The sequence below is a fragment of the Sprattus sprattus genome (assembly GCF_963457725.1).
Source record: "Sprattus sprattus genome assembly, chromosome: 3".
NCBI lineage: Eukaryota > Metazoa > Chordata > Actinopteri > Clupeiformes > Clupeidae > Sprattus > Sprattus sprattus.
In genome coordinates this window covers 61,422,457-61,441,112 of record NC_137922.1, presented here as the reverse complement: position 1 = coordinate 61,441,112, position 18,656 = coordinate 61,422,457, and the positions used below count along the sequence as shown (strand labels likewise).

The 18,656-nt window shown below is 42.7% G+C and overlaps 1 protein-coding gene across 1 annotated transcript in view; it reads right to left on the bottom strand.

Annotated features, from left to right (window-relative positions):
• Positions 1–13,001: 13,001 nt before the first annotated feature.
• The window catches only part of LOC308362941 (uncharacterized protein), a gene marked incomplete at both ends in the record, with an annotated part of 28,944 nt that continues 23,289 nt past the window's right edge, over positions 13,002–18,656 (bottom strand). The window contains 2 exons of the mRNA XM_080835667.1: positions 13,002–13,627; positions 16,283–16,397. Of these exons, the coding sequence (XP_080691793.1) occupies positions 13,002–13,627; positions 16,283–16,397 (741 nt within the window). The remainder of the gene's footprint in view (positions 13,628–16,282; positions 16,398–18,656) is intronic.

The window sequence follows — 18,656 nt, the reverse complement described above, 5'->3', positions numbered from 1 at the left end:
CAATTAACAATGTCCCGTGCAAAAACGGAAAAAGGTGGAATTCTGATTTAAGAAGTTAAGCCTACAATCTGAGGGTGGTAGAAAGAGCAAACCCAATCAAACGGAGGGGCATCAATTAATCAAATTATGCAAAAGAAATACATCATACATCGGTCTTTGACTTAGCCTACCTTTCTAGTGGAATCTGAAATCTTGTGGTGTCTTTCGGAACAACCAACCGCTCAAACATCTGTCCTCTTTTTAAGTTACAGCAGGTCAATGTCACTCCCCCCTTCACGTTTGCAGGTGACATGCCAATTGGCTTGAATACGGTACTCCTCCCATGTTCGATAGCGTCAGTCTCTGCACCTGTTCTTTCGGTCCCTCCATAGGAGATTCATATCAAACAAAAACATCACGTTGAAGCTTTTCTTTGGCGTCTTGCCATTTATTGAAGAACCACGCACAGGCACATGATTCAGCGAGTGGTACAGAACAGAGAACACAGAAGGCGACTATCTTGTGGATCTACATGAAACCCTTAAGATGCGTCTGCATTTCACATAATGGGTTCTGACTGGGCGACAGATCCTTGCCAAATGGAGGGGTCAGCTGAAACGCTTCAACTTGCAAACAGTGCTGTGCCTTTTTGTCATTTTTTGTCAAGTGTTATACAAATAAATAAAACGACAGTTTGTATCGCAATGTTATTCTTTAGCCAGCTGATAACACAGCACACAACTCACACAGGGAGAACAGGAGAGGATGAGCTAGCATACATGTCGTGCATTATCCCATACATTCTGAGCATATCCCCCTCGCTAGCATTGCGAAAAAAGTTACGTATCCTTTGATGATCCAATAATTTCTTGATGAGATACCGTACCAATAATAATTCCAACCGGTACGTGCATGGAAAGATAACGTTAACGTCAATATGTCATCCTTGCGCTGGGAACGGGCCGATTTGCGAGCGCTAAACAGTCTCCCATCACCGAAGTTAGTGACGTAGGCAAGTCACCTGGAGTTTTCATTAGACACACACTCAGCCAGTGAGCAGCAATAGTGATGACGTATTTACTTTTTAAAGTACAGTGACGGTTTCATTACAGTCCGCTTTCATTCACAGTGATGGTCATCATGATAACCAGTACCGGTTCTTTCAACACGCACACTACGCACGTTGCGTAGGGCCCCGCAAATGTATTATTTAATAAAGGCCCCGTGGGGGGAAAAAAAAAACGTGACAACGTAACTGTCCGTCGCGGACGTCAGATAGCCATGCGCATCATTGCATCATCAGTGTAGAAAGATGAAGCGGCGCTATCCCTCGGGGAATGAAAAAAAGGAAGAGGAAGGAACTTGAAAATGAACTGCGGGACCAGCAGTCAGGTAAAGCCTTTAACTCTCCTCTCCTGGTGGGAGAGAGGGAGGGACAGTCCGTGTTAGACCTACATCAACAGGGCGGTGAGCCCTTGGGGATCCCCGGTCTCTGTGTGCGTCTTGCTAGCTTCTATAATTACAGTGCATGAAATGCCCTGTATTGTTATTCCTAGGCTTCTTCTTCTTCTTCTTCTTCTTCTTCTTCTTCTTATTCTTGTTACCTTTTTCTGCGATTAATTCAGCCCGAACCGCTTAACGTAGAAACTTCATTCAAACTTTGTCGCGTAGGTCTTGTAAACGACACTTATGCTATGTATTTTTCACTTTTCTAAACTTTATACTTTTTAAGATATTAAAGAAAAACGAATATAAATGTCTCCCATTGACTTACATTGGGCCATTATGACATCATAATAGGGTCTTTAAACTGGCTTGCACCTGTGCTTCACTGACAGCTGCACCAAATCAAAGGAACCTCTACTCTCTCTGTCCCTCTCAATTTAACTGTAACTAGGAACATTAAGACACCTTCCATTCTCTATTTTTTTTCTCTCCATCTCTCCATCTTTCTCTCTCAGTCAACTTTCTCTCACACTCAATCTCTCTTCTTCAATCCATTTTTATCTCCTTTTTTCAATATTTTCACTCTCTCTTTATCTCTTCATCCAGAGCCACTCTTGTTCACTATTCTTTCCTTCTTCCACTCTTCTTTCCTTTCTTATTTTCTTCTTTCACTCTTCTTTCCTTTCTTATTTTCTTCTTTCACTCTTCTTTCCTTTGTTCTTTCCTTCTTTCACTCTTCTTTCTTTTCTTATTTCCTTCTTCCACTCTTCTTTCCTTCCTTCTTTCATTATTTCACTCTTCTTTCTTTTCTTTTTTCCTCCTTCCACTCTTCTTTCCTTTCTTCACTCTTCTTTCTTTTCTTCTTTCCTTCTTTCACTCTTCTTTCCTTTCTTCTTTCCTTCTTCTGCTCTTCTCTCCTTTCTTCACTCTTCTTTCCTTTTGTCTTTCCTTCTTCCACTCTTCTTTCCTTTCTTCTTTCCTTCTTTCACTCTTCTTTCTTTTCTTCTTCCTTTCTTAACCTTTGCATTTCATGCACTGGTATTTCCTTCAGGAAATGCATTTTCTAGTTTTAGTTGTAGCCTTGTATAGTTACAATTGCACTTAACAAAATGGAAAGTAATGGATACATATTGACTAAGATTGAAGTTTGTTTGCTTGGATAGCCCACAGGCAAATATAGACGCAGATACGATTTATTTCGTGAAATATTATGACAATAATAAACACTTATTAATAGAGTGAGATCATACCGAGAAATATCAAACTGTTGCTTGAAGTATTGGTTTGATGTTTCGAGGTTAGTACGTTGTTTATTATGGCATTTTACTCTCCTTTCATTTTATAAAGACACGGTCATTGTAAATCAAAAACATGCCGTTTTGTTAAGCTCAAGTCTTCTCACGACTGTAACACCCACCAACGTAATAACTTCCCACCAACGTAATAACCCTGCCAACGTAATAAAAAAGTGTGCATTTTAGACGTAATAGCCCGGCCAACGTAATCATTTCCTGCCAACGTAATAATTCTTGCCTCCTGCCAACGTAATACACAGCTTCCTGCCAACGTAATAAGTATTACATTGGCAGGAAATTATTACTTTGGTGGGAAGTGTAACACCCACCAATGTAATAACTTCCCACCAACGTAATAACCCTGCCAACATAATAAAAACGTGTGCATTTCAGATGTAATAGCTTGACCAAGCTTGAGAAGTCTTACATTTTGTTACATTTGGTCCCACCAATGTAATACATTTCATCATTTGCTTGATAGATTCCACTGGGCAGTAAGCTCTTATTTGTATTGAAGACTTTGTTCCCAATGACATTCTCATCTCTTGTCTGACACATTTAATTATACAGTTTTGAACAATAATACAAAGAAATAGTGATGGCAACAAGATCTTAGATGGCAACAAAGTCTACATGCAAATGCAACCCTAATTCAGGGCCCTGTTTCTCGACAGGTTAGTTGCTAACTAAGTTAGCAACTTACTTGGCTGCAATGCAATGTCCCATTGGCAACTTACTAAGTTGCTACTTAGTTAGCAACTAACCTGTCGAGAAACAGGGCCCAGTTAATGAATAAAAGTATTTTGATTTGTTTGTGCGTCGTTTGTGCACGATTGTGCAGGCAAAATGAGCGTTTGTGCACAAACCGTCTTTAAGATATTTAACTTTTAGGACTTAACATAAATAAAATGACAAAACCAAACAAAATGACATACAAATGGTTTGTGCACAAACGTTAATTTTACCCACACACACATGCACAAACAATTCCAAGCATTTTTGAGTCATTTGGATGTTGACGGGGTGCGTCACCTACTTCCAAAAAATTAAAAGTTAAATTATATAAAAACGGTTTGTGCACAAACGTTAATTTTGCCTGCACAATCGTGCACAAACGAAGCACAAACGATTCCAACCATTTTCGAGTCATTTGGATGTTGAGGGGGTGCTGAGTAGCCTATGGTCAATTAAGGTCACAAAGTTAAATAGGCTATATTAAAGACGGTTTGTGCACAAACGCTCATTTTGCCTGCACAATCGAAGGCCTACCAGAAAACAGTGGAAAAGAGGCATATATCTGTATGGTTAAATGTGTCAGATAAGAGATGAGAATCCTGACATGTCTTTGCCCCTTCAATACAAATAAAAACTTACTACCCAGTGGAATCTATTAAGCAAATGATCAAATGTATTACATTGGTGGGACAAAATGTAACAAAATGTAAGACTTCTCAAGCTTGGCCGGACCATAACATCTGAAATGCACACTTTTTTTTATAACGTTGGCAGGATTTTTACGTTGGTGGGAAGTTATTACGTTGGTGGGTGTTACACTTCCCACCAACGTAATAATTTCCTGCCAACGTAATAAGTATTACGCTGGCAGGAAGCTGTGTATTACGTTGGCAGGAGGCAAGAATTATTACGTTGGCAGGAAATTATTACGTTGGCCGGGCTATTACGTCTGAAATGCACACTTTTTTATTACGTTGGCAGGGTTATTACGTTGGTGGGAAGTTATTACGTTGGTGGGTGTTACACACGACTCAATTTGTTTGCCTAGCAACCACTTCAACAGAAAACGGACAATATGGATCTGCTAAATAAAATGGTTTTAATTCCAACACAAGTGATTCAGAGTTTGTAGTCTTTCTATAGCCCCTTATACATGCGTCAATGTAAAGCTGTTACATTGCGCCTACCACGATAGAAACTCGCGAGCGTGTTACAATTGCCTCATGTATAAGGGGTCTAGATGTAAACCGTTAGTTTTTCCGCCGATCGTCTGAGCCTTTCGAGAGAGGTGGTTTACCACGTTAATTCGTCTTAGAAAAGGGCGTGTCAAATCAGGCCGATGTGTCATGGGGGAGGCCGTGCGTGACTGGGGGGAGACGGTGACAGGAGGCTAGAAAGTTCACTCCATCATCTCTTTGAAATTCCTTATTCCATGAGTGGTAGGCTACAATGACTGGCTGTTTTAAAATATAACTAATAGCCTAACCAAACAAAATAACCCAGGAAGTTTCATCTTCGAGACGTTAAGGCTTCTTCCAATACTGACAGCTGACTCATAGTTTGCAGGTTTGCGGGAGACGCGACATTTGAGGGATGTCACTTAATTTAAACCTTTTTTGCTTCCGTTAGTGTGTGTGTGTGTGTGTGTGTGTGTGTGTGTGTGTGTGTGATAGAGACAGAGAGGACTCAGTAAAACATCGGAAAACACCGTGTCTCGTAAGCCTTAAACTATCAATCACCCCCACAATGAAATATGCCATTACAGTCGCGACAAACTTCTTGGCATTGTGGTGCGCCCAAAACGCAAGCTATAAACGTAGCCATCCTAATGTAACCAAAATATACCTCTGCTGATATGCCTTACCTTCGTTCTATTTAGAATTTGTCTTAGCACTATGCAGGAATAAAATAGCATCTACAGTGTCAGGATTCAGGCGCTCTCGCCTGGCTTCTATAACGCGCCCTGCTGCACTGAAGGAGCGCTCACTCGCAGCACCTGTTGCTGGAACGCATATAATTCGTTTTGCAAGGTGCTGTAGTCGTGGGAACGACTGGCCTGGTTTCTCCCAAAAGGAAAGTAGATTTTCCTCTGCTGATCCCGCGTCTATATGGAAGTTTGTAGAGAGATTGCCGGGGAGTAAAATGCTCCCTTTCCGTTACGTCTACTGCTGGCTAGTAATACAGACAGCCGGAAAGGTTAATAAACGGAATGAAATAGCTACACATTACACACGCTATGTTTTAATAAAAGCCACGTTACTCACATACTGGTTAACACTGTTTGTTACAGCACATAAATGTTTGTCGCTACATCCAAACTGCGTCACCGTTGTCCCTCCCTGTGCTCCAGCCGCACCATTTTGTTTGCAATGTGCATCATTTAATTGAAATATGCTTATTGGCATTTGTTGCACCTTAATCATTTTCTACAAACATGATATGCTATGCATGGTGTAGTAGACTGAGACTCTATTCACTACTGCACAAAAACTAGACACGTTTGAAAAACTAGACGTTTGCAATGAAGTAGGTTAACTTTCGCCAATATCTCCGTAAGGGAGATGGGTTATGTGCTCAAATTTCCTGGGATCAAAGAAGACGTTAGTATTCATGTGCAAACTAAAAATCACGTCTCAGGATTGCTGCGCATGCAAGTTATTTCGGGTGTCTCAACTGTAACTAATACCACTGTCATATAATTATGAGTCCAGTAAAAGACGGAGCAAACACAGTTTTCTACCGTTGTTGAAACACATCCACGCGTAGACTCGTTTTCTTTCCATCCGAGAGTGGTTATTCAAAGAAAATATTAAGAACTATATGCTGATAGAAAGAAGGGAACTTTAAGCCACTGCGATGCGGATCCACGTTGATGTTGTTAGTAAACAAACCAGGTGGGAGCACATCTCCGTGGTCTTTGCGCATGCCCGAGGCAATGTAACCGCTTTACATTTTGCACATGTATACAGGTAACGACAAGAGCCGTTTCCCTTGAAAATCTTCACACCTACACGCGAATACGATACGATAAACTGATCTGATCTCAGTGGCACATGTATAAGGCCCTCATAACAAATAGTTGCTTCTGAGAACCTTGGCATATTTTTTACTGGACCATTGAAGATTTGAAAGTTACAACCAATGTGTGTGTTTTCATGTTAGCATGGGAGCTGTACTGTTGATTGTAAATAGGCTGCCTTTTAAAGAATTTAGGTCTTTGTGTTTTTGTGAACATTTTGGGGGTTCAGTTAGGAGGGCCCCTTGGCAGAATTTTGCCTAGGGCCCTATGGAGGTCTGAACCGGCTCTGATGATAACAATAATATTAAGTAATTACAGTACTGTATTGTTATTCCTAGGCTTTTGCGACTTCTGCAATTAATTCAGCTCCAACCGCTTAACTTAGAAACTTCGTTCAAACTTTGTTGCGTAGGTCTTGTAAAGGACACTTTTGCTATGTAATTTTATTTTTCTGAACTTTATACTTTTTAAGATATTAAATAAAAACTAATACAAATGTTCCCATTGACTTACATTGGGCCATTATGACATCATAATCGGGTCATTAAACTGGCTTGCACCTGTGCTTCACTGACACCTGCGCCAAAGTTCCAAGGCTCCTCTTCTCTCTGTCCCTCTCCATTCAACTGTATAACTAGGGATATTAAGAGACAACTTCCTTACTCTACTTTTTTCCTCTCTCCTTCTTTCTTTCTATCCCTCTCACTCTACTTTCTCTCACACTCCATCTTTCTGCTTCACTTTTTTTTCTCCTTCTTTCAATATTTTCCCTCTTCACTCTCTCTTTACTGTCTTTATCCAGAGCCACTCTTGTTCACTCCTTCCTTCCTTCTTTCTTCCACTCTTCTTTCCTTTCTTCTTTCCTTCTTCTTTCCTCTCTTCTTTCCTTCTTCCACTCTCATTTCCTTCTTCCACTCTTCTTTCCTTTCTTCTTTCCTTCTTCCATTCTTCTTTCCTCTCTTCTTTCCTTCTTCCACTCTCATTTCCTTCTTCCACTATTTTTTCCTTTCTTCTTTTACTCGTCTTTCTTTTCTTCTTTACTTCTTCCAATCTTCTTTCCTTTCTTCACTATTCTTTCTTTTCTTCTTTCCTTCTTCCACTCTTCTTTACTTTCTTCACTCTGCTTTCTTTTCTTCTTTCCTTCTTTCACTCTTCTTTACTTTCTTCATTCTTCTTTCCTTTCCTCCACACTTCTTTCCTTCTTTTACTCTTCTTTCCTTCTTTCACTATTCTTTCTTTTATTCTTCCTTTCTTAACTTTTGCATTTTATGCACTGGTATTTCCTTCAGGAAATGCATTTTCTAGTTTAATTTGTAGTGCACTCTACATTCAAACAGAATCTCAGAGTGCTACATAGTTAAAAAGAGCCCATAACAAAAGCATAGTTAAAAAAAAAAAAAACATTTTGTAAAAGCATTGCTTTAAAAAAGAATAGGTTTTTAAAAAGCAAGAGGAAGGGTGACATTCGTGATGATGAGTATGAGTCAGATAATGTATGTACAGTAGTATGATTGAGAAGGTAGGTGCAGATCTGAGTCACCTGGAATTTTCATTAGCCACACACTCTTCCAGTGACCAACAATAGTGCTGACGGGCATTTCAACGTTTATTTACTTTTAAAAGTGCAGTGCCAGTTTCATCACAGTCCGCTTTCATTCTGATCATCATGAAAGAGGGAGGGTGACATTCTTGATGATGAGTATCAGCTAGATGATGAATGTACAGTAGTATGCGTGAGAAGAGAGGTGCAGATCTGAACCACAAACATCTCGAGCCATACACTGCTTAAGACACACACACACACACACACACACACACACACACACACACACACACACACACACACACACACACACACACACACACACACACACACACACACACACACACACTGCTTAAGACACCTCCAGGGCTTTTCATGTAAATTTCTCTGAGATGGCTTTATTATTCATGTTTATTTATATTTTATCTTTTAATTGCCAACTGCCAGATCAGAAATGGTTAGTAAAGATGAGCAAAGATAACTGGAGAGGAGAGAAGAGGAGCAAAGATAACTGGAGAAGAGAGAAGAGGAGCAAAGATGACTGGAGAGGAGAGAAGAGGAGCAAAGATGACTGGAGAGGAGAGAAGAGGAGCAAAGATGACTGGAGAGGAGAGAAGAGGAGAAGAGATAACTGGAGAGGAGAGAGGATGAGCAAAGATGACTGGAGAGGAGAGAAGAGGAGCAAAGATGACTGGAGAGGAGAGAAGAGGAGCAAAGATGACTGGAGAGGAGAGAAGAGGAGCAAAGATGACTGGAGAGGAGAGAAGAGGAGCAAAGATGACTGGAGAGGAGAGAAGAGGAGCAAAGATAACTGAAGAGGAGAGAAGAGGAGCAAAGATGACTGGAGAGGAGAGAAGAGGAGCAAAGATGACTGGAGAGGAGAGAGGAGGAGAAGAGATGACTGGAGAGGAGAGAAGAGGAGAAGAGATGACTGGAGAGGAGAGAAGAGGAGCAAAGATGACTGGAGAGGAGAGAAGAGGAGAAGAGATGACTGGAGAGGAGAGAAGAGGAGAAGAGATGACTGGAGAGGAGAAGATACCAAAAGACAGGACGAGAGACATAGAGAGGAAAGAAGAGAAGAGATGAGTGGAGAGGAGCTAATAGGACGAGAGGTGCTGCTCTGCTGCAGTCAGTGGCGCCTTAATGCACAGGCTTACCTGGGCCTAAGTCCATAGCCCAGGGGCCTCAAGTGCTATTAAGACGCCCCTGACTGCAGTGGAGCGTGCCGGATTGGCTCCTTCTGAGCCGTGTAGCAGTGGGTTAGCGTAAGGGTAGCAGTGCCATCAGCAGTATTTTTAAAAATGAACGCTATACGCAACTGCCCTTCAAAATTCCTGTGCACGTCCCTGCGTGTGTGTGTGTGTGTGTGTGTGTCATTTGTGTAGTCTAGGGTATACGCAGGTATACACACTTATTTTTCAGTCAGCATTGTGTATGCCCACTTCTCAAAACAGGGAGTTTAGCCTGTGCTGTATGGGCTGCTTAAAACGATTGCAAAGTGAAGAGAATACCCACTTCTCCAGGGACCACTACAGCACTGCCCACCAGTGGACATAAAGCTCCATGTTTTTCTTTCATGGTATTGTGACATTTGTTTATCTAATGTTTATCTGTTGTTTATCTGTTGTGCCTGTGCACTTATATGTTTCACTGTGGGGAGAGTGGGAAACGTTCTTTCGACTGCTTTGTATGTTCACATGTGAAGTAGTTGACAATAAAGCTACTTTGACTTTGACTTTGACTTTGACATCATATAGCTCCATGTTTTTCTTTCATGGTTTTGTGACATCATAGAGCTCCATGTTTTTCTTTCATGGTATTGTGACATCATAGAGCTCCATGTTTTTCTTTCATGGTATTGTGACATCATAGAGCTCCATGTTTTTCTTTCATGGTATTGTGGCATCATAAAGCTCCATGTTTTTCTGTCATGGTTTTGTGACATCATAGAGCTCCATGTTTTTCTTTCATGGTATTGTGGCATCATAAAGCTCCATGTTTTTCTGTCATGGTTTTGTGACATCATAGAGCTCCATGTTTTTCTTTTATGGTATTGTGACATTAACTTCCCAGACTCTTGCAACTGCTATGTTGTCTTCAGTGTCTGTTAAGACATTACACTTTCTCAACCCAGTTATCGCCAACTGACGCTGAATCTGTCTGTATCATATCTGGTTTTCTCTGATGTTTGGCTTGGCCAAATAGCAGAAACAAAGTTTTTCTGTAATTTAAGACAATTAAACAGCATGACAAACTGCATTCTCCAAAATGATCATACAGTTGTATCACAACCTCTCTGAAACTGTTTCAACATCAACTGAACACCTTTCTCTCCGTGCCAGTGGCATGCACTTCTTGATGCCACATGCTTCTTAATGCCACATGCATGGGGATTAAAGAACTAAAGCCTCCTGGCGTGTGGCTACATATCAAAGAGTCTGAAGAGGCGTCGCCCTTCCCTGGTTTGCTAGCGCTTTCTCCTGACCTGTTTTGACGCATTTTAGTCAGTTGGAACGAGGAAGATAAAGACTAACATAGCATAGCATCGAGGAGAGAGAGAGAGAGAGAGAGAGCATTCAGCATTGAGAGAGAGAGAGAAAGAGAGAGAGCCTTCAGCATTGAGGAGAGAGAGAGAGAGAGGAGGAGGAACAGAGGGATAGAGCGAGAGACAGAGAGAGAGAGGGAGAGAGCGTGTTCAGCATTTAGGAGAGAGAGAGAGAGAGAGAGAGCGTTCAGCATCGAGGAGAGAGAGAGAAAGGAGGAGGAACAGAGGGATAGAGAGAGAGACAGAGAGAGAGAGGGAGAGAGAGAGTGTTCAGCATTGAGGAGAGAGAGAGAGAGGAGGAGGAAGAGAGGGAAAGAGAGATAGACAGAGAGAGAGAGGGAGAGAGAGAGTGTTCAGCATTGAGGAGAGAGAGAGAGAGGAGGAGGAAGAGAGGGAAAGAGAGATAGACAGAGAGAGAGAGGGAGAGAGAGAGTGTTCAGCATTGAGGAGAGAGAGAGAGAAAGAGAGACTAGACTAGACTAGATCACCACATTTGTAAAACGTCCCGTTCAAAGCTAATAAAGACTAACATAAGATAATCACTCAAATGACACTTGCGTACAACTACAATGCAAACACCTGCAAACATACACACAGATAGGTTACATGCAAGATATGTGCAAACATGGCAACAGTCTATGTAGGAAAAATGAAGTTTGTCTTGAGGGTGACGCAGCAGTCTTTATTCTAGCAAAAAGCCGTAACGAAGCACGTGGAACATACTCCGGATTCAGCAGTGCCGATCTGAACCACAAACATCTCCAACTCGAGCCATACACTGCTTAAGACTGTCTGTTTTCATCAACCTTTCAGTTTAGTTTAGTTTAGTTGCATTTTACCCTCGGGAGTAAACCTCGAATCGGGAGTTAATCCACCCCGCTCTAGTAAATTAACTTATCTTTATGTTTGTATGCAAATTTCCACTTTCTACTTAACGGAATCCTATTTGAAGTTTTAAGACTGTCATTAAAAAGTTGGAATGCCACCTGGCTGGTGAATGATTTGGCCTGGGGTGGCGGTGCGGTGGCCAGGGGTGGTACTGCGGTTATCTTATAGGGCGTACCAGTTCAGTCAGGAATGCAGAGCAGGGCCTGATGGCTGACAAATGACTGCATTAATGTCATATTCATCTTACTTCATTACTCTATATTTATGATGTCATATTCATCTTCATTACTCTATATTTATGATGTCATATTCATCTTCATTACTCTATATTTATGATGTCATATTCATCTTCATTACTCTATATTTATGAGGTCATATTCATCTTCATTACTCTATATTTATGAGGTCATATTCATCTTCATTACTCTATATTTATGAGGTCATATTCATCTTCATTACTCTATATTTATGATGTCATATTCATCTTCATTACTCTATATTTATGATGTCATATTCATCTTCATTACTCTATATTTGAGGACACAATGTGGATTGGGTCCAAATATTTCAAACAGACCTTTTGTAAACAAACTTTACAAACAGTTATTCTTTTAAAACTGATACACTGACACTGTGTTGCTGTACAGTACAGGTTGCTGTGCATCATAACAGAACTATTCTGCCTTGGTTCTATACGTATGAATAATAAAAAAAAATAACGTTCTGTGACTTTCGATTTCAGACTTTATTCAGAGAGAACACAGCTGACAACTAAATGTAGCAAAATGGGTAAATATGATTGAATTACTGAAGTACTAGTGTAATGTGTTTCAGGGTTAGGGTTACCATAGGGCTACCATGCCATTAGCACATGTGATATGTGTGTGTGTGTGTGTGTGTGTGTGTGTGTGTGTGTGATATGGAAACATGAGACATCTCTGTGCAATGCATTGTCTTAGGAAACTTCCAAACATTCCTGTCTTTCTGGTTTGGGATATGCATTAGAGCGTGATGATGCTGGCCGACTCATGCAGAGATGACACGGGCTGAGATGCGATAGGAAGGAGAGTGTGTGCCGAGGCTATGGGTCCTGGGTGTGTGTGTGTGTGTGTGTGTGTCTGCCAAGGCTATGGGTCCTGGGTGTGTGTGTGTGTGTGTGTCTGCCAAGGCTATGGGTCCTGGGTGTGTGTGTGTGTGTGTGCCGAGGCTATGGGTCCTGGGTGTGTGTGTGTGTGTGTGTCTGCCAAGGCTATGGGTCCTGGGTGTGTGTGTGTGTGTGTGCCGAGGCTATGGGTCCTGGGTGTGTGTGTGTGTGTGTGTCTGCCAAGGCTATGGGTCCTGGGTGTGTGTGTGTGTGTGTCTGCCAAGGCTATGGGTCCTGGGTGTGTGTGTGTGTGTGTCTGCCAAGGCTATGGGTCCTTCTGTCCAGGCCAAGGCTATGGGTCCTCCTGTCCAGGCCAAGGCTATGGGTCCTGGGTGTGTGTGTGTGTGTGTGTGTGTGTGCCAAGGCTATGGGTCCTGGGTGTGTGTGTGTGTGTGTGTGTGCCAAGGCTATGGGTCCTCCTGTACAGGCCGAGGGTGGGCTCTGTGTCCTGTAGTGAGGGTGGGCTCTGTGTCCTGTAGTGAGGGTGGGCTCTGTGTCCTGTAGTGAGGGTGGGCTCTGTGTCCTGTAGTGAGGGTGAGGGTGGGCTCTGTGTCCTGTAGTGAGGGTGGGCTCTGTGTCCTGTAGTGAGGGTGAGGGTGGGCTCTGTGTCCTGTAGTGAGGGTGAGGGTGGGCTCTGTGTCCTGTAGTGAGGGTGAGGGTGGGCTCTGTGTCCTGTAGTGAGGGTGGGCTCTGTGTCCTGTAGTGAGGGTGGGCTCTGTGTCCTGTAGTGAGGGTGAGGGTGGGCTCTGTGTCCTGTAGTGAGGGTGGGCTCTGTGTCCTGTAGTGAGGGTGGGCTCTGTGTCCTGTAGTGAGGGTGGGCTCTGTGTCCTGTAGTGAGGGTGAGGGTGGGCTCTGTGTCCTGTAGTGAGGGTGAGGGTGGGCTCTGTGTCCTGTAGTGAGGGTGAGGGTGGGCTCTGTGTCCTGTAGTGAGGGTGAGGGTGGGCTCTGTGTCCAGACGTGAAGGTGGGCTCTGTGTCCTGTAGTGAGGGTGAGGGTGGGCTCTGTGTCCTGTAGTGAGGGTGGCCTCTGTGTCCTGTAGTGAGGGTGGGCTCTGTGTCCAGACGTGAGGGTGTGTGTGTGTGTGTGTGTGTGTGTGTGTGTGTGCTGTGTCCTGCAGTGGTGGTGTGTGAGGCAGACACGGACAGGTGATGCAGGTTGGAGGTGAGGCTGTGCACTAAAACAAAGAGTACAAACTAGGAGCATTTAAAAAAACACACAAACACACAAACACACACACACACAAACACACACACACACACACACATGCACACTGACACACGTGACATGATCTTGTCAGGACATACAAATGCTTCTTGAAACACAACCAACACGTGTGTGTCTTTATCTGAAACAGATCTGAGTAAACTACGAAACTGGACACAGACTTCCTCACCCTCATGCAAATGCTTCCTCACACCTATGTGTGTGTGTGTGTGTGTGTACCCAACGCAAGGCTTTAGACTGAGCTATGTGTGTGTGTGTGCCCAACGCAAGGCTTTAGACTGAGCTATGTGTGTGTGTGTGTGTGTGTGTGTGTGTGTGTGTGTGTGTGTGTGTGCCCAACACAAGGCTTTAGACTGAGCTATGTGTGTGTGTGTGTGTGTGTGTGTGCCCAACGCAAGGCTTTAGACTGAGCTATGTGTGTGTGTGTGTGTGTGTTTGCCCAACGCAAGGCTTTAGACTGAGATATTAATGAGCAAGGCAACGCAAGGCTTTCATTTCAAATATCATATCATTTGAGAAGTTTACAACTATTACTAGAACGTATGATTTAGATGTTTACAAAGCATCTTCACAGTAAATCAATAATAATAATATCAATGTCGTGCCACGCATGGTTATATCAATTATGAAATCAGATGAAATCAGGAAAGTCATAGGCGTGATTCCAGTCAGAACTAAAGTATTATGATTCGTATATATGAATGTCTTTTTATTCTTCTCTTATTCCTTCGTGATTTTTAGAATTAGAAGTAGGGTAAGCAGATCTCTGTATGTTCCTGAATGATCCAGTTCTATTAGCAGTCCTTCTGAGTCTGTGTGTGTGTGTGTGTGTGTGTGTGTGTGTGTGTGTGTGTGTGTGTGTGTGCGTGTGTGTGTGTGTGTGTGTGCGTGTGTGTGTGTGTGTGTGTGTGTCTGTAGGGTAAGCAGATCTCTGTATGTTCCTGAATGTGCCAGTTCTATTAGCTGTCCTTCTGAGTCTTAAGCTGGGTTCATACTTTAGTCTGCGACACTTTTGAAATGATCGGTGTCAAAAAAAAAAAAGTGTCGCTCAGGCTGCTGTGTTTGTACTTCAGGCGAGCAGTCGCCGCCTACGTCATAAATGGAGAGGCGCCAACTGCATTTTTTAGTGATAAGGATTGGGATGTTTCGGTTGCCTCAAAGGTCACAGGGTCAAAGGTCACAGGGTCGCTCTGACTCCTGAGTGCATCTGGTTGTATGACATGTGCGTGCGTGCGTGCTTGCGTGCGTGCTTGCGTGCGTGCGTGCGTGCGTGTCTGTGTGTGTGCGTGTGCGTGTGCGTGCGCGTGTGCGTGTGTTTGTGTTTGTGTGTGTGTTCACATCCCAAAGTTACATAACACATTGGTATGAAACGTGCTGTGTCATCTATGTACAGCAGAGACAGACAGAACATTGAAAATGAAATGAATGTCACATTCTTTATTGTTGATTTATAACCGTTGTCTTATTGCAATGTTCTTTAAGATAGTTCATTAGTTGACAGACGTCAATGAGGAAGATGATTTTTCTTTTACATAATTACTTATTGATGCGTAACAAACTATATAACAATTAATCAATAAAATGTTGAATTAAGAATATTGCACTGAATTCATGTTGAATCAATTCCACTGCCAAACATTAAAAAATACAAATCCAAAATATATACTCTAAAACCCTGAGAAGTTATGTAAGTCTTACACTATTACTCAAGCAAAACATATCACTCGTTGACCGCAATTTATGAAAGATTTTTGACCTATTTGAAAAATGCATTTATTTTATAAATCAATGTGTCCTTGCACTACGATATAAATGATTTGTGTGTGTGTGTGTGTCTCTGTTTCTCTCTGTCTAGCCTGTGTGTGTGTGTGTGTGTTCGTCTCTGTCTAGCCTGTGTCTACTGCTTCTGGTTTATCCACAGAGTAGCACAGAGGTGTGTGTGTGTGTGTGTGTGTATGTGAGTGTGTGTGTGTGTGTTTGTGAGTGTGTCTCTGTTTCTCTCTGTCTAGCCTGTGTCTACTGCTTCTGGTTTATCCACAGAGCAGCACAGAGGTGTGTGTGTGTGTGTGTGTGTGTGTGTGTGTGTGTGTGTGTGTGTGAGTGTGTCTCTGTTTCTCTCTGTCTAGCCTGTGTCTACTGCTTCTGGTTTATCCACAGAGCAGCACAGAGGTGTGTGTGTGTGTGTGTGTGTGTGTGTGTGTGTGTGTGTGTGTGTGTGTGTGAGTGTGTCTCTGTTTCTCTCTGTCTAGCCTGTGTCTACTGCTTCTGGTTTATCCACAGAGCAGCACAGAGGTGTGTGTGTGTGTGTGTGTGTGTGTGTGTGTGTGTGTGTGTGTGTGTGTGTGTGTGTGTGTGTGTGAGTGTGTCTCTGTTTCTCTCTGTCTAGCCTGTGTCTACTGCTTCTGGTTTATCCACAGAGCAGCACAGAGGGAGGCCAGGATCAAAAAGACAGAGAAGACACAACGAGGGGAAGAAGAGGAAGAGGATGACGCTTCGGTTGTGTACACCTCACGACTATTTAGTGGCTGGACAGAACGGAATACATTATTCAACCCGGTCTCCATGGAAAACTTCTCAACCTGAGAGAGAGAGAGAGAGAGAGAGACAGAGAGAGAGAGAGAGAGAGAGGGAGAGAGAGAGAGGGAGAGGGAGAGAGAGAGGGAGAGAGAGAGAGGGAGAGGGAGAGAGAGAGAGAGACTGATTATTTATCAATTTTTACAAAAAAATATTTAATTATGTGATCAATCAATCAATCAATCAATTTCAATTTTATATAGCGCTTCTCTTTATACCCGAAGACGCTTTACAGAGAAGTTCGGACCAGTCCATTCATTCAGACAGTCATACCAGTGGTGGTAAGCTACATCAGTAGCCACAGACAGACGGGCAGACTGATGGAAGCGTGGCAGCCAATCAGCGCCAACGGCCCCTCCGACCAACACCAACGTTCATTCAGATTCATACAATGTAATGTGATGCTTGTCTTTATGATGGTGGGGGAAACCGGAGTACCCGGAGTAAACCAACGCAGTCATGGGGAGAACATGCAAACTCCACACAGAAAGGACCTGGAAGGAACGGGATAAGAGCCCCAGAAACAACCAGGATTCAAACCCACACCCTCAGGGCCTTCTTGCTGTGAGGCGACAGTGCTAACCACTGAGCCACCGTGCTGCCACATATCAGAGTGTGTGGGTCATTGGTGTTAGAGAATCACTGCCCTGTGCGTTGTATATGATATTTAGACGATCATACTTCATATTTAGAATATCAAACTTTGGCTGATTATTTATCAGTTTTTCAAAAATATTTAATTATGCGATTACACAAGCAATCATATATTGTTTTTCTTAATACTGAATATTTTAATATCAGAGTGTGTGGGTCATTGGTAGAGTGTGTGGGTCCAATAGTGATAGAGAATCACTGCCCTGTGCGTTGTTAGATGATATTGATATCTTGTGTTGTTGCTTTACTGTAACTTAAAGACATGTTTCATTATCAATTACGATTTCTTTTAATTTACAAAATTAAAGGAGCGAAAAATGCCATATCATAAAACCTTGACCGTTCGATCATGCTGGGATATATCAAACTTCGGCCGATATCGCTCGGTCGATACGTTAAAGCCTCAGGGCCCTATCTTGCCGATCAGAAACGCAAGCAGGACGACGCCAAACGCAAGTAGCTGTGTGGGCGGCTCTATGGCGCAGTTGCTATTTTAACGGCGGAAAAAACACACTTGCGCCCAGCGCAGGTGTCAAATGGTTGGTCCAAAGGAGGTTACTCAGCCATAGGTGTGGTTTGGGCGTAATATGCAATAAACCAATCAGAGCGTCATCTCACATTCCCTTTAAGAGCGAGAAGCGCATAGTCCATAGCGGATTGTTATTATAATGGCGGAATTACCTGGAGGAAGACCCGAAAGGTTCAGCCGAGGAGACCGACGTGAGATTTACACCAATTTTTTGGCAAGCCATTACAAGGAAAATAAAGTATTTACCTCATGAGGAAATCATTGTGATATCCATATCCAAGATATTTTTAAAATAGGCATACATCTAGCGTACACATTGACCCAAATGATTCAGGTTAATTGAAGCTGCATGACATTTGATTTATTGTATGGCTTTGTAAAAATGTGTGGATGCGAGAAACCCTCCAAAAGTGAGCAAATTCAAGCAAGCATGGGAAGATATTGCCGTGATTGTTTCTGCTACGGGGCACCCGAAAACGGTTACACAATGCCGAAAACGCTATAATGACGTCCGGAGACGTGGGAAATCCAAGCTGGCAGGTAACACACGTTCTCGAGGCCTCACGGGAGGTGGATCTGCCTCGACCCAGGACCTGACGGCAGCAGAGGACATCGCCACGTCTACCCTCACGCCTGAGAGAGTGCAGGGATTTGGGGGCATGGAAATCGGCACCCAACCCAGTGCACCAGCTGACCAAACCCAAGGTACATAAATAAAGTCCACATACACAGAGATGAGTTTACAAGATTTATAATAATACTGGCATGAAATAAATGCAACAAAGCCATACAATAAATCAAATGCCACGCAGCTTCAATTAACCTGAATCATTTGGGTCAATGTGTACGCTAGATGTATGCCTATTTTTAAAATATCTTGGATATGGATATCACAATGATTTCCTCACGTGGTAAATACTTTATTTTCCTTGTAATTATATATGGCTTGCCAAAAAATTGGTGTAAATCTCTCGTGTAGACGACAAAAGTAAAGTGTAGCCTATAGGTCCTATACTGTGCGGGCAAGCACATGCACCCTTAAAATAGCGTTCTGAATACGCGTTACAGACTTTAGACATTG